Consider the following 26099-nt stretch of genomic DNA (forward strand, 5'->3'; position numbering starts at 1 on the left):
GTTGACGGCGGAAAACAATGGCGGCCAGATCGAGGCTTCCAGGACGATAAACCACGCCCCCTCTCCGGCGCTACGAGATTTTGCGGCGACCGGTGTGAACACGACCAGCGGCGCGTTGGACGCTTTTTTGCAGTGCGTTGGACGCTTTTTTGCAGTGCGTCAAAAAATCAACGCGACCGGTGTGAACGCAGCATGAGGAGTATAAAAGTGAGAGGCGGGGGTCCAGCAAAATGTATGGAAGTGTGTGTGTGTGTATACGTGTGTGTAAGCGTGTGCGTTTGAGTCCATTCATGCGTGATCCGTTTGATGGGGGAGTGATGGGTGTTGATTGAGGTTAGGTAGTAATATGGGATATATTTCAATCTACACGTAAATACACAAATACGGTACATGTACACCAGGCCAGCACCACAACAAGCCACCACACACAGGAGGACGTGTGTGTGTGTGAGTGTTTGAATGATCGAGAAACTAATTGTCCTGTATAGATTGTTACTAACAATAATAATAATGGGGAAATCTTAATAACAGTAATTATTCAAAGCGAACAATGAAACAGAAATAACAAAAATGTATAATAATAATGGACAGAAATAAACAGCAATAATGGTAATTACTTACTATAATAATGGGTTAATAATAGTAATACTAATTATAAGTAATAACGATAAAAAGTAATAATAATATGATCAGTAATAAAAAGGAAAGTAAGCACTATGAAAAAAGGAAAGACCGAAATAAAAAATACAAAAATGCAAATAAGAAATTATAACAATCATAAAAAAAAGGTTCACATGCAGTTTGGAGGGAGAGTGAGAAGACAAGAGGTTAAATAGTAATAATTATGATAATAGCAATAATAAAAATGTAAAAATAGAATAAATAAAGAGACAGGAGATAAGGATAGATTAGAGGGAGTGGGTCTGATTGTGTGTTTGCTGTATGTTTAATAATAACTTTATTTATAGAGCACCTTTGACAGTCAAAGCAGCAAAAACCAGACAAAATAACAGAAACCTTTTGTTTGTTTGGTGCATGTTTGTGAATGTCAGTAAGGAATACATAGGGATGGTGGTACTTGTGTGATGATATGTGTGTGTGAATGATAGTGTGTATCTTTATGGTGGACAGGCAAAAGGAGTTGATGATTGGGCTGTTCTGTTCATTAAGAAGTCAGGATTGTTCCAGATGGGACTGTGTTTGTTTGGTGAGATTGCTCTGTTAGTTATTTGGTAGAATTTCCTCCAGGCTGTCAGAGTTGCAGCTATGGTCGGGTTTTTGAAACATGGATGGCTTGTGATGGAGCTGCTTATGAATGATAAGTGTGAAATATGGATGTCTTTACACAATGTTTGTTCTATGTCTGTCCAGGAGTTGTCAGATTGATTGGGATTGGTCCATTTGTGAATGTATTGGAGTTGATGAGCAATGAAGTTTGGTGCTGCCAGACCTCCTCGAGTTTTGGATTTTTGTAAAGTTTGATTCTCGGTGTCTTATTCTTCTTCTGAATTTTGATCTCACTAGAAAATGATCTTCTTGTTTTTTTTAACCTTCTGTTACTGTAAAACACAATCTGTTAAACAAACATTAACATCCTGGAAGTTCACTATGCACATTTCCATTACATGTGACAGACACGTGTGTCCAAAGCCACACACAAACAATTTGGGGTTTTGTGTCTTGCCCAAAGACACTCCGACAGGAGGAGCTCTGGGATCAAACCAACAACTCAAGTAATAGCTGTCCACTCTACCAAGTGAGCTCCATATGCTGTTAGTACTGACACTAGATACAATGCATTATTTACCTCAGTGATCAAAACAAATCACACTTTTATTGTCTTATTCCGTTCTGACACAGAGCTGAAGATGAACGGGAGAGGCAGCAGAGTTTTAGTATCAGCACCTGCAGCCGAACAGTCAGCCTTGTCACCATGTTTCAGTTTAAAATGACTATATTCAGGTCAGGTCAAATAAAGCTTTCATACACAAGAGGCACGCAAATTAAATAGAATTCCTTACGAGCAATGAATTAAGTTTGCCTACAAAAGTTAAGTTCTGTGTTGATCTATTGAATTTGAGACAAAGGATGGAGATGGATTTCATCCTGCTGTTCATGAAAGCACTCTTTTGACCAATTCTCTCACAATTCACTCTTCCAATTATTTTATAATCTTCTGGATGGGGCATATTGTTCGAAAAGCACACATTTACTGTATATTGCTATTAAGGGTTTTAATAACAATGAAATATAAAAGGTTTCGCAACATTACGCTCAACTTATATTTAACAAATTTGCAGTGACAAATAAGAAACAGAGTGCTGCCTCAATTCTGTTTTTTACAACAGCAAGAGGAAAGGTTAATGTTGAACAAGGTCCTACTTTCTGCTTCGAGCAACTACGCAGATTTAGACAACCCAAAGCATTTAGTTCATTTAGGGAAAGATGGTGCTCTCAGTTAAATATCTTGAAGACAAAGCTAGTTTCTGAGCACTAGTGCAGCCATGCGTTTATTATTTAGTCCTTGTTTTGTTTGAATCAGTAGGACGCACACAGGCATGGATATGCATGAATAGATGGGCAATAAACATTGCTGCTGAGTATCAGCACTTTGAGCGCTCATATGAACCATAACATAGACAATATAAGGTGATGGTTCTTATATTAAAAAGATGTCTGTCTTTACAAGTCATCTGGTCTAAAAGGACTCTTTCTATGCTTTTTTTCATTGTAAAAGAGAAATAAGCTGCAAATAGCAAAACAAAACTGATGGAAGCTTTTTGCTGCACTCGTATCAATGCAACATGTCTTGGAAATCTTTGAAACAGAGATTTGTAATGGACTGGTGAATATCCCAGAAAAACACACATTTAATAGTAGATCTATCCCAGTGGAAGAACCACACTCAACTAAAGGTAAACCTGAGGAAGTACACAGTATTTTATTTGAAGTGTATTAGTGCATTCATTATAAGCTGCACATGTTTCTGTTGAGCACCACTGTTACATTATGAGATATTGTGCGTCTTACCAGGTTGGAGGCTCCGCGCACCGTCTCTGGGTTGAGCATGACAATCTCTGTGGTCACATGACCATCCACTGCCTCTGTCATCTGCTCAATAGTACAGTTAATGGAGGGGTCCTTGATCTTGAACCAGTTGTCTGCGTACCAGCCGATGAGGAACCATACATACTTCTTCCCATACAGCTTCTCCTTGTACACCTGTAGATGGACAATGTGACACATGAACAGCTACTGAGAGGGCAAACAAAGACAAGTAACTAGCAGCACTAGCTCAGAAATCCAGCAAGAAAATCCCCAAGTCGGCAACACTCACAGTCCGTCCCTTCAGACGTCCCTACAAGCCACTCCCCCAAATGATCATTATGAACGTAAACAACAAACATGCCCATTGTTAGTACTCACAGCTGTCACGCTAGCAGCAATGAGTGGATGGGCAGAGTGCACGCAGTTAGGTAGGCAGGTAGCTCGTCCAATCATTTCATTCGTGCTTATTACAGTCTTGTGACAGCCGCAGATACATGGTTTGTGTCAGAGCATTTCATGTATTGATAGCTCTCTAGTTGTAATGAGAATTTCAACAAATAAATCAAAAAAGGTTTTTGAAGAAGATTACGAACCCTAGCTTTACAGAAACGAGTAACAGTAAACATTTCAGTGCAATAACCCTCTGGACCAGGGGTCTCAAACTCATCTTCACTCTGGGCCACATCAGCATCACGGTCGGCCTCAAAGGGCCGGTTGTAACTGTAAGACTGTGTAAATGTAACTACTCCTAACATATTGGTAAATAACTGTCTCTGCATTTGATTATTGTTTATTCAAGTGTAAAAATATTGTACATGTAGTTATATAAATGTAAACATATATTTAAGCACATTTCTGTCATTATAACTTAAATCTTTTTAATTTAGGGTTAAGAAACCCACATTACTCTATCAAAGTCTTCAATGTTCTCACAATACATTTCAAATGTACAGTAACCAGCCAAAGAGCTGCTTCTGTGTTTAAGTATCTCATCATTATGTCTTTCTATCATAGTTTTGACTTTCTATCTCGGAATTATGACTTTCTATCATAGTTATGACTTTCTATCTCATAACTTCGACTTTCTATCTCATAATTTCGACTATGGGGATATTTTTATTATCAAGTCTAACTTAAAAAAATAAATAAAAAAAAGGATTTTTTTTTTTGTGCTGGCGGATTCGCGGGCCACATTAAATGACGTGGCAAACATTAGCATGATCTGTGTAATCACCACAGCAAGATATAGCTGACAGTAAAATCTGCTTTTCAATAAGTTTACACGAGTGTCTTCAACAAATCCATTAACGTACTTCTTTCAGATTGAAATCCTTTCAACACAGTAAGAGCAGTAAGATGACAAGACGTGTATTTTAATATGATATGGCCATTGGTGCATAAAACCAATAACAAACCTACACAAAATCCAAACTTGTCAGAGAACAGTATCGTGAATAGAACTGTACAATGCTATGGTCACACAATATCCATTTAGAAGAGTGAAGTGGTACATTTACATCAAATTTGTGATGGACAATTTATAACAAAACAGACCAACAAAAAAAATAATAAATGCCTGGATAGAGAATCTACTGGAATCTAGTGAATATCAAAAATGTGTGCGCACAAATTAAATCCACGCACATGGATGTAGAGGAGCTGTGTGTGCAACTAAAGATCCGTAAATCAAATTACTTTTGCGAGCTCTTTCAATTCACTCACAGGCAGACAATTTCTGATCGTGAGAGCATTATAATAAACTGTGAGGAAGAAAAACACAACACGACACACAACTACTAACATTGCTCTCTATTTAGCAAAACATTCACCTGCTCGCGAGCGAGTGGTATTCTTCTTAACAGTGAGAGGGTGGACCCAAGCGCCACTGTATCCCTGGAAAAAGATTGGCGACAGAGCTTGCTTGTGTGATCGCTACTGCGCTTGTGAAACTTAACGGAGATGAGAAGGAAGTGGGATTGGGTCACTCAATAGCTACTTCATAATCGTGTTTCATTCAGAATGTTATTAATTAAGACTTTTTAAACAAGTTTTCTTCTGGATGCAGTCTGGTGAGGTTTATGAGGCAATCTTTCATTGAAAATGAGGCTTGTTTTTATCATTCTTTGTCTGCCATTTCTATCTTGTAAAACACTATGTAACCTGTGTTTTGAAAAGTGCTGTATGAATAAAGTCAAAGAGCTGATGGTGACAGCAGCCGGTGAAGGGTGGACACTGCAGCCGCGATAACTACACGACAACCACAGTCCAATGTTGGACAGAAGGCCCTCATATTACATCTAGCTACCTGCTTCTCTCAAGTCAAAACTCTTCTTTATAACCTCAATTTGTGCAACTTTAGCAAAGTTCATTCTCATTTAAATGTATATTCATATGCACATCGTGTTTCACTAACATAATATCGTTAGCTAACTAGCATAGCTAGCTGTACATCTATCCCTGCTGTCTTAGCTGAATCTTTACCTTTAATGAGAACATGCAGCTGGCTATCAACAGTCATACTAGCAGAATATGATTATTTATGAACGAATTAGCTAAAAAATGAACAATAGCTATTGCTAACTTATATATAACTCGGTTTCCACTGGCTGGTTTAACGTTAGCCATTGTTATCGAGATGACTCTCTCTGTAGTAAACATAACAGTGATCAGCTGGGCATGTCAGCTAACTAAGCTAGCAAACCACAATTTACATAATCTCCTTCTCATATCTCTTAAGAGTTGCAGCACCAATCAAACAAGACAAGCACTGGATAGAGAGGGTCGTCCGGCAACCGCAAGGTCGGCGGTTCGATCCTTGGCTGCTATGTGTCCTGTGCCGAAGTGTCCCTGAGCAAGACACTGAACCCCCAACTGCTCCCCGGGCAGCTTCTCAGCTGCCCACTGCTCCCAATAAGCTAGGGATGGGTTCAATGCATAGGACAAATTTTGTGTAAATGTATATGACAATAAACTTAAAAGTTAAACTTAACTTATAGCAGGTAGAGATATCCTGCCCGCCAATGACGTGAAAGCGCTCGGTAAAGTAATATGCTTGAGTTGCATGTGCGACTTATCTATATCCACGTGCATGGATCTCATTGGCACTTGTTTTTTGGATCTATTTGCAGTCATACTTACTGGTTGTACTCTCAATAAGTGAGGGGATAGAAAACTTTAGTAGTTAAAACCCAATATGAACTTGTTTTCGAAGACTCTTGCATTCAGGCACTTCGTTACGTGTCTTTGATACTTTAAATGCATGTCAGGCAAGTCTGTCACAAATTAATTTGACCAAGAGAACTCATTACCTCACAGAAGACTTTCCTGGCCTCCGTCTCATAGAACAGGCCAACAATTATCCTGGCATCTTGACGCTTGGAATTGAAAAAGAAAAGGACACACATTAAAGACCCTGCAGTGTGGATAGAGAACACAGGAGCCACCCTCCTCCCAGCTCCTGCACCACACAGCAGTAGACTTCCTCTCCACTGGATTACATCCACGCTATCACCATGGTTTCTGGCCAATTAATCTTGCTCACCAAAACTAGGCCGGCATGCTGTGCAAGGTCATTGTAAAGTGTATGTGTGCCAGGAAGGAAGTTAGTCAAGCCGACAGTGGTGGAGGAAGGAAGGGAACAAGGCTAACCTTGAGGTTCAAGAATCTGTTGTCAGAAATGTTCAGATTTTTTTATTTTTGTGAACTACAGCAGTTCATATACTCATTATTGGGTTTGCACATTTATTAAGCAAACAGAAACACTCACTTTCAGAGGGCAGATGTAACCAAAAAAAGCTGAAGCTGACAGCAAAACACACTCCCTCCCCACGCACTGTATTGGTCTTGGGCTTCATAGATGCATTAAATACTGTTCGATGTAGGCATGTAATCCAAGCAACAGAATAACAATTTTTGGAGTTTAGTGCTGTATGTTCAGACAGCTGCTGATCATTTCTACTCAGTTATTATGTTTTTGAGAAAGCGTTTAGACAGTAATGGGGTCACTTGCTATTCCATGAGCTGAAAAACACATGGCCGTTGTATGTCTGATAACACTGAATGGTGTCTGGACAGATGTTTTGGTGTCTAAAATCAACAAAAAATGAAAGTTCCTTGTAATAGCTTTACCTAATGTATGAATGGTAGATTGCCCCCTCCGGGTTGGGAGTGAGTCATTGTCCCAAGCGAGGGAGTTGAAGTATCTCAGGTCTTGTTAACCAGTGAGGGTAAAATGGGGCGTGAGATGGACAGGCTGGCATTGTACTGTTGTGGTGAAGAAATAGCTGAGCCAAGGAGCCAGTCTATCGTTCCAATCCTCACCTATGGTCATGAGCTTTGGTTAGTAACTGCTAGGGAGTCTGAGTTCAGATATATAGAGGGAGCTCGGACGAGAGCCGCTGCCTTCGCATCAAAAGGGGCCAGCTGAGGTGGTTGGGGTATCTGGCCAGGATGCGTCCTGGACGCCTCCCTTTAGAGGATTTCCCGGGCATGTCCAACTTGTAAGAGAGCAAGGGTGGACAAAGAGCACGCTGGAGAGATTATTTAACTTGTCTGGCCTGGGAACACCCTGGGACGAGCTTGAAAATGTTGCTTGGGAAAAGGACATCTGGAATAGCTCTCTAAGCCAGCCCCCAAGACCCGGACCCGAATAAGAGGTAAGAAAAGGATACATAGATCGATGTATGAACTGTAGTACTCAAAGTAGTATTTGTTCTACACAAGAAGATGGATTAATAAAATGATCTTTTTACACATTTCTATCAGCAATAAACAGCATCTCGCTCTCCTCTCCTCTGTGGTGCTGGAAGATGCACAGCAGCAGCTACTATTCAACTGTATTCAGATTTGTATTGCTATTATTCATATATTTATTAATAGGAATAAGATGAGGAAAAGCTAAATCAAGTTCTTTATAAATGTTGTATCTGCCAATTCTGACCACAAAACTATCTCTTTTTCATATTTTCACGTTGGGGCTTCCCAGCATGGCAAATTGCAGTGTGCCACCAGCCCAATGTAATATATTAATTATTGGGCCAGATTATTAACTGATAATTGATCACAAGGAGGCAAGACTACACCATCCATTTGAGTTCGAATGATTTTTAAAACAATATATTTATGGTTTTCACTCTTGGTGTGGATGGCTCTTATAAGATGCCACAACCATAATGGAAAACAACACAGACTATTTCAACAGAGAAGTTGTCACTTCCTGGATCTTTTTGAGATGGACATATTGTAGTGATCATTAATGGTGCTGTATCTCTGAGCGATTCAATATTAGCTTCAGCATTTGTCATAGTTTTTTTATCACAGCTTGAGCCAGAGCTACAGAGATGGCTCTACATTCTGGGCATAAGACTGCTTCTGTACTTTCTGGGCCATTGTTGCCATGTATCAATGAGCTGTCTGTGGTGAACAGGCCAGACAAGGCCTGACTGATTGCTGTTCAGCTGCCTCGTATGCAAGTATGGGAAAATCTGGCACCTTGAGGTTTTTGACAGCCACAGCAGGGTCGGTGAGGAAGCTCTGACGAACGCTGATTTCAATCCCTGCCTCCTTCACCCTCTCCTCCAGATCATCCAGAGTCTGCCAAACAGAGAGAAGATGATGCAGAAGATGACAGGGTGAGAGAGACAGCAACCAAAATAGGAGTGAGAGGGATAATGGAATGGTAGGTTGCAAAAAGAAATTTGAAGAACAGCAATTGAAGAAGGAGAAGGAGTGGGGAGGAAGATGAGTTTGTGGTTTAGAAAGATGATGGCGGGTGCGTGGGTGATGATACCAACAGATAAAACAGCAGGTGACAAGAGAGAGGCAGAGAGAAACCAATCAAGGGAGGTTAGATGTTATAGGTGATGAGGGCGATAAGGGAGGGGAGAGAAATAGGAAATGAGAAAAATATATGAAAACCTCTGGAGCAAAGCACACCAATGATTTTGTTTTGAATCTTTGAAACACATGAAGCCCTCTGAGGCAAATTTGTGATTTTAGGCAGTACAATACAAATTGAATTGAATTGAAGACAACTTATTCAAATGTTTAAAAGCCAAGTATCAGTCTTACCATGGCCCCATGTACACCACTTCAACATGTTCAAAGCTTGGCAGGCCTGCTGGGCCTAGTTACTGTTGCTAAGCTATGAATGGGCAATCACTGTTAAGGGAAGGGGTTTAGTTCACAGATGAATATAAAATATAAAAGCTGGGAAGACATTTTGGAAATTCAAACAAAGTTTGTGAAAGTACCTTTAAATGACAACAACTGGTGTCTTGTCATTTAAAACTCTTGTATAGCTTTTGTGCTCTTAACTATTTTAGATAAATAAATACACAACTCACTGATGTAAAAACTTCTGTTGTTTGCTGAATGGTGGCAATCTTGGTCCATTTCCACTTCTGAAAGAGCTGCACTCGAGTGGGGTTGTGCAGTGTGGCAGACGGGTGAGTGCGAAAGAAGGTGGGAAAACGCTGGCGGTTGGATAGAGCCGGGGAGCTGGAGCCGTACGACAACTGAGACACAGTGAGACAGAAACATTAAAGCCATGCAGTGTCTTCTGATGACTTAAACTGCATTTCTTTATTTAGTCTTAGTCTCTGTCAAATAGTCTAGCCAAAACCAACAATTTTTCATTTTAGTCAAACATGAGATTTGTCTTGATGAAAAACACAAGTTGAGTGTTAAGAATGCATGACTGCGTTCACTAGTGATGCGTGACTGCGTTCACTAGTGATGCTGGGGTCAGTGAGTGGCACCGACCAACATGCAAACCCCTAACTTTTAGATTAGTTTTCAAAGTAACACAAGTCTGATTAAATTGAAGGCAGAGCTGTAATCCAGAAAGAGCATGTGCACATAGGTTCTGCTAATGTCCAAGTGTTCCAGTCATAGCAACTGAGGTAAGCGCCACTGGCCTGAAGTCGTTCAACGTGTGTATGTCTGGTTTCTTTGGAACCGCTATTATAAAAGAGGACATGAAGAACCTCGAGCTGTATTCACTGTGTTGAGCAAGCCACACGTCGGCTGGTTTACTACAGCTGCAAGAGCACAAAATAAACCGATTTTGCTGTGATAAACGGACCAGAAGGTACACCGATATAACTACACACTGATGCCGATTTGTAAGAAGTTTGAATTCATGTTTTGGAGCTCGATCGAGTGGTGCTATTCTAAGCTAACATTGTAGCAGCTCCAACAACACTCAAAATAACGTCATCTCGGCGTAAATACGTCAGCGTCTTTTTCATTGTTTGTACCATATGGTTTACACACACACACATTTATACACATAGTTTGGTCCGGTCTCTACTAATATGAGGTATCGTAGAGCTCTGGGTGAACACAGACGGATACATGATTTGTTTCCTGATTCAACAACGGCAGGAAGCCAGTGACGACAGCGGGAGCATCTCAACGGAGTTGAAACATTTCAACTCACGCGTTTGGGGCATTTGGCCACAATTCGTGTCAATCGCGGCGTGTTTGGCGAGGCGCGATTGGCTCTCTTGGTAAGCAGTGACAGGGTTCAACTCTGTTTCACAGACAGAAAGGTGAAAGTCCTCACCACGATGAGGTTCCACATGCGAGAAGCTTCTGCCACCAGGGTGGACACAGAGCTGCAGCCTGGCATCAGCACAATTTTAATGGGCTCCGTATACAGAAGGTCATACAGCAGCTTGGTGGCCTCACCTGGATCACACTTTGGACACACAGACACAGACAGCAGGAAAGTCAGCATAAGAAACACACTGTGCCCAACATCCTACAAAAGTGTCATCAGATAAATAACACAGGTATGTGGACTATGCAGGATGACCACAGGTTTCACAATGAAAAGGCATTTTTATGAGTGTAAACACATTACTTGTAGCTAAAGCAAGTTCTAAAATTATAATATGAAAAGAAAAAACAGAGAAATATACTGTTCAAGAAATGAAGCCGATTGGGATATAAAGTCCAAGACTGTATGTTTCACGTATGTTTGTATTTTAATTTGATTGATTTATTTTGGATAAGCCTGGTAATCAGACAGACTTGCCACTCACTGTCATTTTCAGTCAGTAAGTGCTCAGAGTCGCAGGTGCTCGGAGCTGTGAACCTTTTTCATGACAATCAAGGAAATATGCAACACGTATTTCCCCAATTGGACTTACAAGAACCTGTACATCCTTCCACACACTCTTTTGTGGCCATGTTCATGAATGTAACTACAGTAGGTAGCTAACCGCTGTATAGGAAGATGATGGCTTTATTCTTTATCCAGCCTACAAAGTTCTGATTGGTCAATTGTTTCTTCAACTGGGGAAACAACCGTGAGAGCTATTGGAATCACCAAACAAATCAGACATGTGGTCTAGAACCAGGCTACATGAAAAACAGGATTTGTTTTACAAACTCAATGTCTCCAACTCAAAGTGTGATTTCCATCAAATAAACCGTAGCTTGATTTTGACATGAATTCCACCAATATGTCCACATCTCCATCAGAGGGAAAAATACACTGGACCATGTTCACACGACTATTCCTGGCAGCTACAAAGCCCTCATCCGCCCCACTTTGGACAATCAAATAATATTTCCCAGCTCCTGCTACCTACATACGCCCAGCTGATTAACAGGCCAAACCATCAGAAACAACAGTTAAAGTGTGGACAGATGAAGCTACAACAGCTCTACAGGACTGTTTTGGATGTACAGACTGGCATATGTTCAGAGATGCAAACATTCAGGAGAATGACATCAATCTGGAGGAATATACATCAACAGTGACTTCATATATAGGCAAATGTGTTGATGTTGGTGATCAAAAAGACAAAGCAGGAGCATCCCCATCACGTGTGAGGCCACCTTGTCAGATGAGCTGAACAAACTATGCTCGCTTTGATCTCCTCAGCAAAGAGTCAGCTGTCAAGTCTGCCCCGCCTCCAGAGGCCCGGCCACTGTCAGTATCCTCAGGGGACCGGCCACTGTCAGTGTCCTCAGGGGACCGGCCACTGTCAGTGTCCCCAGAGGGCCGCTCACTGTCAGTGTCCTCAGAGGACCAGCCGTTGTCAGTATCCTCAGAGGACCGCTCACTGTCAGTGTCCTCAGAGGACCGGCCGTTGTCAGAATCCTCAGAGGACCGCTCACTGTCAGTATCCTAAGAGGGCCGCTCACTGTCAGTATCCTCAGAGGACCGCTCACTGTCAGTGTCCCCAGAGGACCGCTCACTGTCAGTGTCCCCAGAGGACCGGCCACTGTCAGTATCCCCAGAGGACCGGCCACTGTCAGTATCCTCAGAGGACCGGCCACTGTCAGTATCCTCAGGGGACCGGCCACTGTCAGTGTCCCCAGAGGACCGCTCACTGTCAGTGTCCTCAGAGGACCGGCCGTTGTCAGAATCCTCAGAGGACCGCTCACTGTCAGTATCCTCAGAGGACCGCTCACTGTCAGTATCCTCAGAGGACCGCTCACTGTCAGTGTCCCCAGAGGACCGCTCACTGTCAGTGTCCCCAGAGGACCGGCCACTGTCCGTATCCTCAGAGGACCGGCCGTTGTCAGTGTCCTCAGAGGATGTGAGGAAAACCCTGATGAGAGTAAATATGTGTAAAGCTGCTGGACCTGACAACATGTACCAACCAGCTAACTGATGTCATGTGTTTTTTTCAACATATCTGCTACAGGAGACTTCCCACCTGCTTCAAGACAAACACCATCGTTCCTGTACCTAAAAAGTCTGCAGTCTGGCAGAGTTTAACAGTGCAGTCGTCATTGAGAAGAGACTTCTCAATGACGACTGCACTGTTAAACTCTGCCACATTCTGATGAAGTGTTTTGAGAAACTGCTTTTTCAGCTCATCAAAAACAACATCTGCCTCATCAACGTCAGCCTGGACCCTCACCAGTTTACATAGAGAGCCATCAGATCCACAGAAGATACCGCTTCACGGCTCCCCACCCAGCCCAGCATCTTTAAAATAACACCAACATCAGATTTGTTATGCTGATTATAGCTAAGCATTCAGCACAATCTCCCACATGACACTGACTGACTGACTTTGTATAGGATTGTCATAAACAAGCCTAAGTTTTGCTGAAAAGACTCAAAATGAATGGGTTGCGAGGGAACCTTGCTCATAGAGGGCTTTATACAAGCTAATGGGGCTTCCTTCAACAGATTTACTATATTTCAATCAGGAGAGACTTCATTAGAATTTACCAATAATTTATTACACATGCATAACAATTGAATAGTGCAAAGTCTTTGGCGATTGGACGACATCCTGAAGTAGGATAATAGAGGGGTAGTGATGCTGATGTCAGATAAGGCCTAATCCCCCTGGAGTTCAGACACTGGTGGTGATGAAGAGAGTTGCTGCAATCCGATGATGAATGAGGAGCGTGACTGTGACTGTGATACTGAATGGAGGTTACTGGGGTGGAGGAGGGTCACATCCGATTGTGCTGAAATGACAACTGACAGCAGCAGGAATGAGAATTGTTTTTAAAGTTTGACAGCAATGATGTGATTGGCTTAAGGAAACTGTGCAGAATCTAATTAATGTAAAGTGAACGCTCACAATCAGCTGATAGAGTAATCACAGGGAGAAAGAGACAGAGATTATGAATGAAAAGGAGTGTAAAGATAGTCTTCCTGACTGAACTTCTGCTTAAGCTTCATATGCTATCTTAGCAGACTCAATTACGAGGCACAAAAAGCTAACTGACACTGGGTAAGGAACTCACGGCAGGTGTGTGAACACCAGTAGTGGGTAATCAGCAGTAGTGGAATCAGAAAGTGAGCCAAGAGAGGAGCCCCACGCCAACAGCACATCAAGGGTGTATATATTACCAATATTTTACCAATATTTGAGCAAACTTCTCATATAACATTTGCATTATCTTCTATTGCACACCACAGAGGGGCTGAGGATCAGAATTGCTTGTTGACCGGCGTGGAGAAAAGTGCTTCTGGTTTAATCATTAGCTATGAGGTCACTGAGGTCTGGACATTGGTAATTGTTTCCTAAGAAGCCCACCGTCTCCGCTTGAAACTGACCGCTATCAATAAGACTATCTGTGGTGGTGAGGAGACTGGAGAAGAAAGAGTGTGGAGCACAGTGCACAGTCCATTGCCCTCTGTGCGCCTGACAGCACATATACGGTCACTGCAGCGATGTTACACACAAAAACTACATGAAGCATGGAGTAAAAAAGTGTTTCATTTGGAGATGGCTCTGCCTGTCATTTCACAAATCTATGTTTGAATCCATGTTTGACATATATTTGTATCATATTTGATGCATGGTGTATCTGCATCATGAATGAAGTGACAAAATGTGAGTGAGGTTGAGGAATGTCAACTCTATTCTAATGTAACATCTGATCATACATATATTTGCATAATCATTGCTTTGTGGCAATGACAAATGTTAATGACATGATGACATAACATTCAATCTTCCAAACATGATCATGAAATGATTAATGGCCACCACACCTTCACCGTTATCAGTTAAAGAGCTTATTGATTCTTAATCGACTATTGGCAGTAAATGGAAAGCGAGGAAAACAGTTGTGTCGGTCAATATAATGAGGCTTGATTGGTGGGTAAATATTACGCAGAGACATGCTGTCTCAGGACTCGGGTTGAATATTGTTATATGAACAGTGTATTCCATAATGAATTCTGTTCTTAACAACTTGTTTTAATGAGCTTGTTATCGGTGTTCATATCGTGTTTTCCCTCCACTTTCAACAGTACGTACACACATTACAGCAACTGCAAAGTTAAAAAAATTTCCATTCAAAATAATGAAGCCCTTAAAATAAGGCCTTTGCAGTTTGACGACAGAATATCTTCATGTTCAACAATCTGCTTTGAGTGTAAAATCAAGCTTTCCTTTGTGGGACAAATTGATGTTTTAAAACATAGGAAGATAATGCTGCTATATCTAATGGCTCACTGGATTTCGACATGTTTGGAACAACTCTGTCAGGGGGTCATGGCAGTTAAAACAAACATTTAAAACCATGTAGCATCCCGGCTGAATAATGGTCTGTAGTCTTGAACTGATGGTCCATAAGTCTTTAATGAATCACTCCTTGAACACACCTTGAACACACCTTAAGAACTTGTGCCTATATCGGCCAGGTGCTAAAACAATAAAACCGTATCCATCTTCCTTGTTAAATCACTTTTTCTGTCCCTTTAGTGACTTTTCTAAAGGCTTCCTTGCGGCCTCTTACTTCCGGTTTTTATACCTTCAGAATAAAAGCGCAACAGGAAATGCACCGACTGCAGTGACAAAACGTCCAAAATAAAAGACATAAAAAAGGAACATCTATTTAAATACACTACACATTCTCAGAGGTCCTTTACAATTAGCTTGACTTAATTTTTTGCTGTAGTGTTTGCCAACATCAATAGCAGACAGGATATAAACATGCTGTTTCCTAGCAACAAGCTCTACATCCTTTCTGTGAGGGTAAAATCCATTTGTTTGGAGTTAAAGGAGGCTGCTGAGGCATGCGCTGGATCAACTCTCTTCACCTAATGACACCGAGTCAACCGACTAAGTAACAAGCAGCTTGGAGAAAGCTGCCCACTTCAGTCCTGAATCAACAACACATTCAAATGAAACTGTAGGCCCCCCCCCGCCCCCCACCCCACTCTGAACCTCTGGGACCTGCCTTCAACTTTCAGCGCTGCAGGACATCGCATCATCGTTTCACCAGATCTCAGAAGAAAGCTTAAGAAATGCTCTGCTTACTAACTGATGAGGCCGTGCTGGACTGTGATCAGCAGGAGATCGGTCAAATCCTGTTCAGTGTGATGTGCAGCTGGCCTGGTGGAGTGGTGTGGAGGGCTGTGATCGATGAGTGCTCCGGCCAGCACTTCTTAGATTTGGCTAACTGCTCTCAATACGGCGTTCTCACACAGACGAGCACAACTCATCCAGCCATCTGCTCCTGTTTGTGCAATGATACTAGGTGCATGATCTTGCCTTTTTCTGGGAGCCAAATCTGTGTTTATTTGAACTGTAGTTGTCTTAGTTACTGTTGTCATGCCATGTTGGTATGAAGTGTGTGGAGAGACTCGGGTGAGAAAAAGAGAAATGAGAGAAATTATGATGCAGTGAATGACTTCAAAAAAGGAAATGTAAAACCACACCAATTAAAAATGAATACTATAACCATCTCTGCACACATTGATACAGAAGATGAAAGCTTCAATAGAGCTCCGTCTCACAGATGTTTAGAAATAGAGACCCAGGCCTTCCAAGCTTAAACAGATACAAGTTGTGTTACAAGCTATTCACAAAGCTTAAACATGTATTTACCAAAGTGCAGGAGAGGAGTAACAAACATGTGTACTGAACAGTCAAAGAAGATGATGTTGGACAAAGACATCCTTTAATCCCTGATATGTTGGTGTATGTAATGTAATCAACCCTAACCCTAAATCATGTCACAAACGCTGCATGATCATTTGATTTGACTCGGAAGGCAGTATGTATGGATGTCCATCCTTGGTTAGATTCAGCGTGTGACAGCAGTTTATTGTCATACACTAAGTTATCATGCCTCATGTTGCTTTGAAAGCTCATGTTGTCAAAGAACTGATCGCCAGGCTTCTGTAGAGCCTGCGTCTCACACACACACCATTAGTTCAGTGACTCATACACTGTAGGTCTGGTGTTGTGCTCATTGGTGCCCGTTTGCTCCAGTTGCAGAAACATTCGACCAGTCAGAAAGTTGCAGACTGGGCGTCATCTTCTGCATAGCCAGCTAGCTTCCTAGCTACATCCATGAAAAGCTACATCCAGTGGATATCCAGAAATAGCAACTCTTCGAATAATTGTTAACAATCGTAACAACTGCTACTGCAGGTTCCATGTCAACATAATGACTCCAAAGGATACATATGGTAGAGCGGGTCGTCCTTCAATCAGAGGTCCGATCCCCGGCTCCATGTCCATGTCGACGTGTCCTTGGACAAGACACTTAACCCCAAATTGCTCCTATGCCTGCAGTGTGTGAATGTTGTATGAATGTTAGTTAGTCCTGATGGGCAGGTGGTACCTTGCATGGTAGCCCTGTCATCAGTGTGTGAATGGGTGTGAATGGGTGAATGATGACATGTAGTGTTGAAGAGCTTTGAGTGGTCGGAAGACTATACAAGTACAAAATTATATATACAGTCACTTTCAGAATCAGAACTGTTTATTGCCATGGTATGTTGACATGACAGGTGGTGCATAACATTTAACAATCAACACAGTGCAAAAAGTAGAAGCATATTAAAATTTACAGTAAAATATAAAATGAAGTTAAATATAAAATAAAGTGCACAAACGAACAGATAACAGGACTATAAACAAGTGATGTGTGTAATGTAAAAGTGTCGAGTGTATTCAAATAAGAAACATAGAAGGGATGTGCAGCGGAGTGACCGGTAGGAAATTGTCCTGGGGGTGTCAGAGTCAGAGTCAGTGGGGGTCCCGGGCTCTGTTAATGAGCCCGGCTGCAGACGGGAAGAAACTGTTCATGTGGCGTGAGGTCTTGGTCCTGATGGACCGCAGCCTCCTGCCAGAGAGAAGGGGCTTGAACAGTTCATGTCCAGGGTGAGGGGGGTCAGCTACAATCCTTCTTGCTCGCTTCAGGGTCTTTGAAGCGAGCAAGTCCTGGAGGGACGGCAGATTGCAGCCAATCACCCTCTCAGCAGAGCGAATGATGCGCTGCAGTCCTTGGCAGTGGCTGCAGCGTACCAGACCGTGATGGAGGAGCAGAGGATGGACTCAATGATGGCTGTGTAGAAATGCACCATCATTGTCTTTGGCAGGTTGAATTTCTTCAGCTGCCTCAGGAAGTACATCCTCTGCTGGGCCTTCTTGGTGATGGAGCTGATGTTCAGCTCCCACTTGAGGTCCTGGGTTAATCACACTCTGTCTGCCTCATTGATCACCATGATCTAAAACGTATGCTCTCCTCAGTTCTTGGTTTGTATACATACTTTTAACCCTCTGAAAAGGATGGTGGATCATCTGACTGACATTAGCATCCGTGTGTTTAGAAGTGGTATCATATGCATCTTGAGATTGCAATTCATCTGTTGACACCAAACATGTCACGCTATCTTACTGGGAAAGTAAGCAGTAAATAGTAGTCGAAAATATTTCAGATTTCCCTTGGCTCATAGCTGCTTCTAGAGAACCCTAGAGCAGAGGGCGGACTAATCCATGCTGCCTCTTTTGTAATTGGTGAGAGGACCTTAGGAAGCCTTTGTAAAAACAAACTATTTTTTCCAAAGTTCAGTTTCCCAACTTATGTATGCAGCCAATTATAATTTAGCTATGACTCTAATTACTTTGAAATAACTTGCAAACAACATCAAACTCTTAAAGCCAGACTGTTGGCTGTCTGAATTTGGATTCACTTTTTTAATGTGTGAAAGTGGAAATTGCGTTTTAGTTCAATAAAAAAGCAGCGACTGATTTTATGTAAATTGGGATAAATAGGTGATTTCATTGAATAAATTAAATCAATTAAAAGTTAAATAATAAGTAAAAAATCTGCTAGTGATCATTTGATTTACATTTGATACTCATGTTAGAAGATACTACAAAACTGTGAAACGAAAATACTTTCTTTTATCCTTTACATCAGAGTCCTGTTGGATTGAAGAGGAAAAGCTGAAGCTACTTAAACATGTGTTCACTTTGTGCTTATCCGTCATCCTGACCTTCACATTTTCACTTCTCTACTCTTCTGTCTGACTTTCTGTTTCTTATTGTCTTTCCTCTGCCACTGCATTCCCTGCTCAGATTTTGAATTAAAGATGTTGCTTTCTTAATGTTTGGAGTTCAGGTTGAGTGAAAGGCAACAGAAATAGACGAGCAGGAAAGTTCCTTGGGTGAGCAGACTGGGAGCCATTAGCAGTAGTACTGTTTGAATGTGAGCAGACTGTATAGCTGCTGTTCTTAAACAAACACACACACAGTGGTTAAGCACTATACTGTCCTCACAATGTTTCTCTGGGGCTGCGACCCATTTTAATGCTGCAGTTTACAACATACAACACACACTGCCAATGATCCTAATGATGGCCTTACACGATGTGGAAAAAGTAATCACAGTGTGGAGATATAAATAAATCAGCCACAGTGAACCAGTCTGCTGACGAGTGGACTGCATTTATATCGCACCTTTTAACCTTAGCCGGCACATAGTTTTACAATGTGCCTCTCATTCACACACACTTTCATACACCGATGAGCTGACATGCAAAGACCGCCATCGGGGGCAACTTGGGTTCAGTGTGTCGCTCAAAGACACTTTGACGTGCAGACACGAGCAGCAGGGCGTCAAACCAACAACCTTGTGTTAAAGGAGAACTCGCTCGACCTACTGAGGGCTGATATGAAGATATGAATATGATCAGTACATTAGGAGATCTATAATTCATCCTCACGTGTGGGCCCTTTTATGGAACTGACTGTTGTAGCAATTGTTAATGACTCACTCTTTTTTTAGATCAGTTTAAAGTCATTAACACATAAACATGTTGGGTTGCTTGGTAGTGAAACATCCTTTACTTGTAGTTATCCCGTATTCTTGTTAGAATGTTGGTAAGCCATTAATAAATACTCGTGGGTCTCACACTTTCTAATTAACCTTCAGGTCTTTCATTATAAATGAAAGTCTTTAATCATCAAGTCTGCAGCTGCGTGTTAATCACTTGTGGGTCCAGATCGTCTGCAGCCCAGAAATCATCGTGGTCAAATGCTGTAACAAGTAAAAGGGGGTTTTCACAACCTGGCAACCCAAAGGTTGGGCTTTTAACTTCTCGATAAAGCATTAGTCTTCTCATTTTTAGATTCCTACATAAAATAACACTTAAATGGTGCTAATGGTTGTTGCAGAGTCCACAGAGTATTCGGATTCTAATCAACTAATGTTACAACGTAGTCCAAGATGGAAGAACGGTGTCTATACTGTGGGTCAAATAGAGTGTGTAGCAGCCCATAGTTGGTTAGTTACTCACCATACTGTCATAGTGTATCAGCTCCAGCTCGTAGTCCGGCAGTATGTCGGCCCTCTTGTTCACCAGGTCCAGAGCCATCTGAGCGGCGGGGAGGCAGGCTTGTCCACCAGGCCAGCCTCCACTCATGGGGAAGAGCGCTCCGATGTAGAGCTTCTTCTTGCCTAGAGCCGGGCAGGAGCAGGAGAGGAGGACAGTGAGGGTAAGGGTCAGAGAGTAGCGGACTACGGCCCTGCGGAGGAGGCTTTGGCAGAGCCGAGCCATAGCTGCTGGAATCTGAAGGCTCAGTCAGCTAAATCACTCTATTCCTCCTGTACTGTTCAACCTGGAGTCTGCAGGGTTTAGTGTCGGTGGGTCAGGAGGAAGCACTTCCCATGAGCGGCACAAGTTGCTTCTCCTCAGAGATGGGAGCACGTTTACAATACTAATTTACATGAAGTTTAATTTGACTGCATTTTTGTTACAAACATAGAATCTAACAGCTGACAAATGAATGCGATTCATATCAAACAATCTGACCCATCTGCTGTTCTGCAGCTAAAATACCACCGTGGAGATGATTATGTAGTGATAATATATGGTCTCTGCCATGCCACACCACACCAGTGATCAGAGACAGCTCAGTCACATAAGAGCGGGCTGCTGTTGGGTAACTGAACTTGAATATCAAAGCGAGATCCGGGATTAAACCATGCAGACTTCAAAGTCCTTCCGCCTTCCAAGGTGCTGAAAGTAAAGTCAGAAGCCCCGTGATATTCGGCCCGAGGGATAATAGATCGTTATGACTCCTCTTTATGGAAACATCGACACGGAGCTCATGAGGAAACAGCAAGAGTTTTATTGAATCCGGATCCTGTCGACGTGTATGTGCCCGTCCTCCTCAACCCGCCTACATGCTCACGGCTCTCCTGCCGAAAGGCTCCCTACAACGCGCATAACGTGCCGTGCGGGAGCACCACAAAGCACCGGAAACGTCCGCTCTCAGTAATCCGTGACGTCTAATGGGAGAGCGGTCAATTTTGAAGCAAGGTCGATCTCACGATGGAAAAATTCGCCACCGTGTTGCTGGAATGCGGTGAGCCCCTCCGGAGAAAAGAGAAGGACGACGGGAGCCGTGATCAGCGCGCAGGTCTGTGCGTTAGAGGCTGACTGCAGCAGCAGCGGGTGAGAGAGAGAGGAGGAGGAGGGAGGGAGGGAGGGATGTGCAGTCTCTCCGTTTCACAAACCACTTTGAATTTGCAATCCCTTAACACAGCCCCTCTCACGTAGCTTTCCTCCGTAGCTTTCCGGCTCCTCCGACAACAAGCCCCCCTCTCCCCGTCCCTCTCCCCGTCCCCGTCCCTCTCCCCGTCCCTCTCCCCGTCCCCGTCCCTCTCCCCGTCCCTCTCCCCGTCTCTCCATGATCCACCACACCGCCAGCCTTCACGGACAAATGGTACTTAGGCTACGCGTCAAAGTAACTTCCCCTTGAGGACTATTGGTTTCAGCTGGTCCACTTCCCTTCCTATGAGCTTAGCTCGTGCATTACTCAGTTGTTCTGTAATGTCCGCAATTTAATTACAATTACAATTCTCTTGTACCAAAGCCTCATTAAGGCAGTTGTGGGAGCAAGAATTGTCCACTGAAACTCATTCATTCATTCCAATTAAATCATACAGGGACCCGTGTCCGATTACCACTGAGGGCCCCAATGCAAAAATAAACCAACGGCCCCAAAATAACTTTTTCAGAGCAGACATTTTGGTTTGAAGACACGCAGAGGTGCAATTGATCCCATTAAAACCATTGCATTCCATTGAACTGAGCAGGGCTGTGGTATTGTGCATGTGCATGCTGCTCACTGCATGGCTTACTGGGACACTTGGAAATGTGTGCTGTGAAAAAAGGTCTATTGACATGTCTATCAACATAATTAGAAAACGTGAAGGTGAATTAATAACGGTATTAACAGTAGATCAGGACTAGATGCCCTCCACAGCCTTAAGCCATAAGTAAGGCAAGGCAAGTTTATTTGTATAGCACATTTCAACAACAAGGTAATTCAAAGCGCTTCACAAAAAACCATTAAAAGCATCAAAACACAAGGCAAAAGAAAAGGAGATTTAAAAAACAATTTAAAAACAGTGTAAGAAATAAAATGCAGTCGTAAAATGCAGAAATGCAGGAAATTGATTAATATATTAATTGAACGTGGTTCAATTAAAGGCAGCAGCAAACAGAAAGGTCTTCAATCTTGATTTAAATGAGCTGAGGGTCTCAGCAGACCTGCAGTTTTCTGTGACTTTGTTCCAGATATGTGGAGCAGAAAAACTGAACGCTGCTTCTCCATGTTTAGTTCTGACTCTGGGAACAGAAAGTAGACCGGTCCCAGACGACCTGAGGGGTCGGGATGGTTCATAAGGTAGCAGCAGATCAGAGATGTATTTTGGCCCTAAACCATTCAGTGCTTTGTAAACCAACAGCAGGATTTTAAAGTCAATTCTTTGTTGGACAGGAAGCCAGTGCAAAGACCTCAGAACTGGAGTGATGTGGTCCACCCTCCTGGTCTTAGTGAGGACTCGAGCTGCAGCGTTCTGACAGGCTGACACGCTGTCACTCCAGGAACTATAAATCCACTAAAGTATGTGATTTAGTGCTGCATGCTCCCTATCAAATCATTGTTATCAATGAATCAAATAACCACACTAACTTCCAAGTTGGTGGTGTTGGTGTTGGTGGTTCTGGATGTTTTCTTCCTCTTCTCTCTGTGACCCCTACACATTTGCACTCTAGGAAACTGTCTTTGTTGCCCACACCACTAACTGCCACGATATATCGGTATTGCCATTGGCCTCTAAGTAACAGAAATGGTTGTCTAGAGATGCAAAAGGTACCTTTGAGGACATTTGGAAACAGTGTCCTGCTTCGCCAAAGAGCAAAGCATCTGAGTTCTTAATAAACCTGGGCCAGGACCTTGGTATTTTCTGACTGAAATAACTTGAATTTGGTGCAGCAAAGATATTGTACAATGCAGAGATTACAGACTCGCTCATTTGTCATTGCTGTTGTGCGTTTCTGTGTGAGTGTGTGAGTGTGTGTCGTGACGTAGTGACGTGGATGATCGTGTTGTTTCTACAAAATCTTTAATACTGTGGATCTGTGATTTTGTCAACAAGTTGAGGAAACTGTCATACAGACAGCTGAATCCATGTGACGCGTAATTCAGACAACTTGACAGTTAAACTAGTGAACTGCTTGTACTTCAATGCAATTCATCCTCACAAATCATCTCACCAATAGCTCCTGAGTGGTCGCGCTACCTTAACAGTGGCCAGTCATGCCCGTAATTATATTCACTTTCACCCAAATATCGTCGACATGTGTTTACTAATGATCCAACGGGAGAGATACGGGACAAGATGAGGAGACTGAGAGAAAGAGAAAGAGAGAAGGTGATGGAGATGTAAGAGGAAGAGCAGCTAGCATTAGCATTATGTGCCTGTGCTGTTCCAATTTAAACTACATTACCACAAAAATATATATTTTCTTGAGATTATACAGTGGAATCTATAAAATCAATGTAACCACACAAACACCTCGCATAATCAGAGTGTAATAACACAGTATCATTGTGTAAATATGTTGTTTAAAACACAAATTTTGCTTTTGTTTATGTGCTGACATATTTCTATAATTCAAATTTTAAAAAATGTGCTTTCATTTCAACACTAAAAATAAATATTGTCAACATTGATTTTAAGATATTTTCTGATCATTTTAGCTTCTTCTGTATTCTCGGATTGTAGCGGGATCATTCATCTCAACATTTAACCGGAATTTCCTGAATTACTGCTGACATATCATTCACGCTTTACTGCCCATTGGCATGGTTTTAAACTAGAGTTATCCAACTTTAGCAACTAAAATACATGTTAAAATGCACATGTTTAGATCAGGGAAACCAAACGTGTTTCAGGGGGCATAGCCCTGAAGTCCCCTAATAGCTCAGTTTTTTTGTCAACTGTATTTCTAAAGCCCTGCATACTGCCATGTATGTTTGCCTTGTGAACGTTTTTGGCGGATAAATTGAATTCTTCTCTGTAAAGGTACCTTTTTCCCAGAGCTTGCAACCAAATCTTCCTCAGAGGATGGAGTCTGCTCAGCTGCCAGTTTTACATGAAAAGGTTGTAAGGGGATCATTAGTAAAGATTTTTTGTCTAAACTACTTTTATTTTAGTGATAGTATTACTTGTATACTTTTAATCGTCACGTCACTAATAGAATGGATGCAAGAATGTTACTACTATTTTCAAGGTCAAGATTGAACATGCCAAAAAAGTAAAGAGTAAAAAAAACAATCTTGAAAAACGATCATTCCTACGATTCTTATTCCTTGTCGTTCTTTCTTCTCATTGCCGCTGCTATTCTTTCCTTCTATCTGGTTGTGCAACGTGATGTCATCTCTCTCTGCTCCATCCTATTTCTGTTCCCAGCACAGCCTGACCGGCTCTCCTTTTCTTGGGTGGGCTGATATGTATCTCTCTGTGCCTCCTCCTATCTGTTTTGCCATCTCTCTGGGATTATCCATGCTGCTAGAGAAAACGGGCTTGTATCTCTGCCTCCCACATCCCTCAGCTCCAGCTCATTGCTATCAACAAACTGTGGTGTCATTTACTGTGACTTCAGACTAGACTGCTCAAACACACAACTTGTTAAACCAGTTGCCCTGTACATGAAGCTAGGAAGACAACGTGGTGCTCTTATGCCTCCTGATCCGTTTGGAGTTTGTTTCCCCCTCAATACATTTGAATAACACTTTGAGCAGGGCTGATAATTGATTTTAGCCAAATTTTGTAAAATTCAACACTTAGATCCAGCTTTGCCCATGAACTATAGGCCCATATCAAAACTGCCTTTCTTGTCCAAAATTTTAGAGAAAGTGGTGGCCAAACAACTTACTGCTGCACTGGAGAGGCACAACATGTACGACAAGTTCCAGTCTGGGTTTTGTAAGCAACACTCTACTGAAACTGCTCTCCTGAGGGTTTCAAATGACATTCTCATGTGTGCTGATGCAGGTGACTGCTCTGTGTTAGTTCTTCTGGACCTCAGTTCTGCATTTGACACTGTAGACCATGACATCCTGATTAAGAGGCTTCGTGATTGGGTGGGCATATCTGGCATAGCGTTAGACTGGTTTACATCTTACCTCAGTGACAGAAGTTTCAATGTCTCTGTGGGTGATTTTGTGTCTGTTACCTCCCCACTGTCTTGTGGTGTACCGCAGGGCTCGGTTCTGGGGCCTCTGTTATTTTCCCTTTATCTGTTACCTTTGGGGCCGATTATAAAAAGCTATAATGTGTCCTATCACTTATATGCAGACGACATCCAACTTCATCTGTCATTTAAACCCAGCGAGGCATTCACATTAACTCGGCTCCTGGACTGTGTCAATGCCATCAGAGACTGGACGGCAGAAAACTGCTTGCAACTCAACGACTCTAAGACGGAGGTCCTAGTTATTGCTCCAGAGGAGTTTGTCCCCATGATCAGGCAGATTATTAGTCCACTCTCCTCTGCTTCCCATTGCAACCTGCGCAATCTTGGGATTTTCTTTGATCGATCCATGTCGTTTGACCCTCATGTTAAGCAGCTGTCCAGGTCATGTTTCTTCCATCAAAGAAATATCAGTAAACTGAGATCTGTAGTATCAACACCTGAATTAGAAATGATCATACACACATTTATCTCTTCACGCATTGACTACTGCAACTCACTTTTTACATCACTCAGTGCATCTGCTCTTAACCGTCTGCAGGTCATCCAAAATGCTGCCGCCAGATTACTCACCAGGACAAATCGACGGTCTCACATCACCCCCGTACTCCGATCTCTCCACTGGCTTCCTGTAGCATCTCGGATACACTTTAAAATTCTCACCATCACTTACAGAGCACTTCACGGTCAGGCCCCTACTTATGTAGCTTATCTACTTCGCCCATATTCACCCGCCCGCACTCTCAGGTCAAACGCTCTAGGTCTTCTG

At 42.3% G+C, this 26099-nt stretch overlaps 1 protein-coding gene across 2 annotated transcripts in view; it reads right to left on the reverse strand.

Annotated features, from left to right (window-relative positions):
- The window catches only part of gabbr1b (gamma-aminobutyric acid (GABA) B receptor, 1b), an 83967-nt gene extending 62823 nt beyond the window's left edge, over positions 1 to 21144 (reverse strand). For both annotated transcript variants that reach the window (XM_079287944.1, XM_079287943.1), the window contains exons 1-6: positions 20078 to 21144; positions 10616 to 10750; positions 9393 to 9563; positions 8539 to 8640; positions 6357 to 6422; positions 3031 to 3222 (exon numbers count right to left, since the gene is read on the reverse strand). In XM_079287944.1, coding sequence (XP_079144070.1) covers positions 3031 to 3222; positions 6357 to 6422; positions 8539 to 8640; positions 9393 to 9563; positions 10616 to 10750; positions 20078 to 20338 — 927 coding nt within the window. In that variant the 5' untranslated portion in view covers positions 20339 to 21144. The remainder of the gene's footprint in view (positions 1 to 3030; positions 3223 to 6356; positions 6423 to 8538; positions 8641 to 9392; positions 9564 to 10615; positions 10751 to 20077) is intronic.
- Positions 21145 to 26099: the final 4955 nt, after the last annotated feature.

Source organism: Melanostigma gelatinosum (assembly GCF_949748355.1).
Source record: "Melanostigma gelatinosum genome assembly, chromosome: 17".
NCBI classification, from domain to species: Eukaryota; Metazoa; Chordata; class Actinopteri; order Perciformes; family Zoarcidae; genus Melanostigma; species Melanostigma gelatinosum.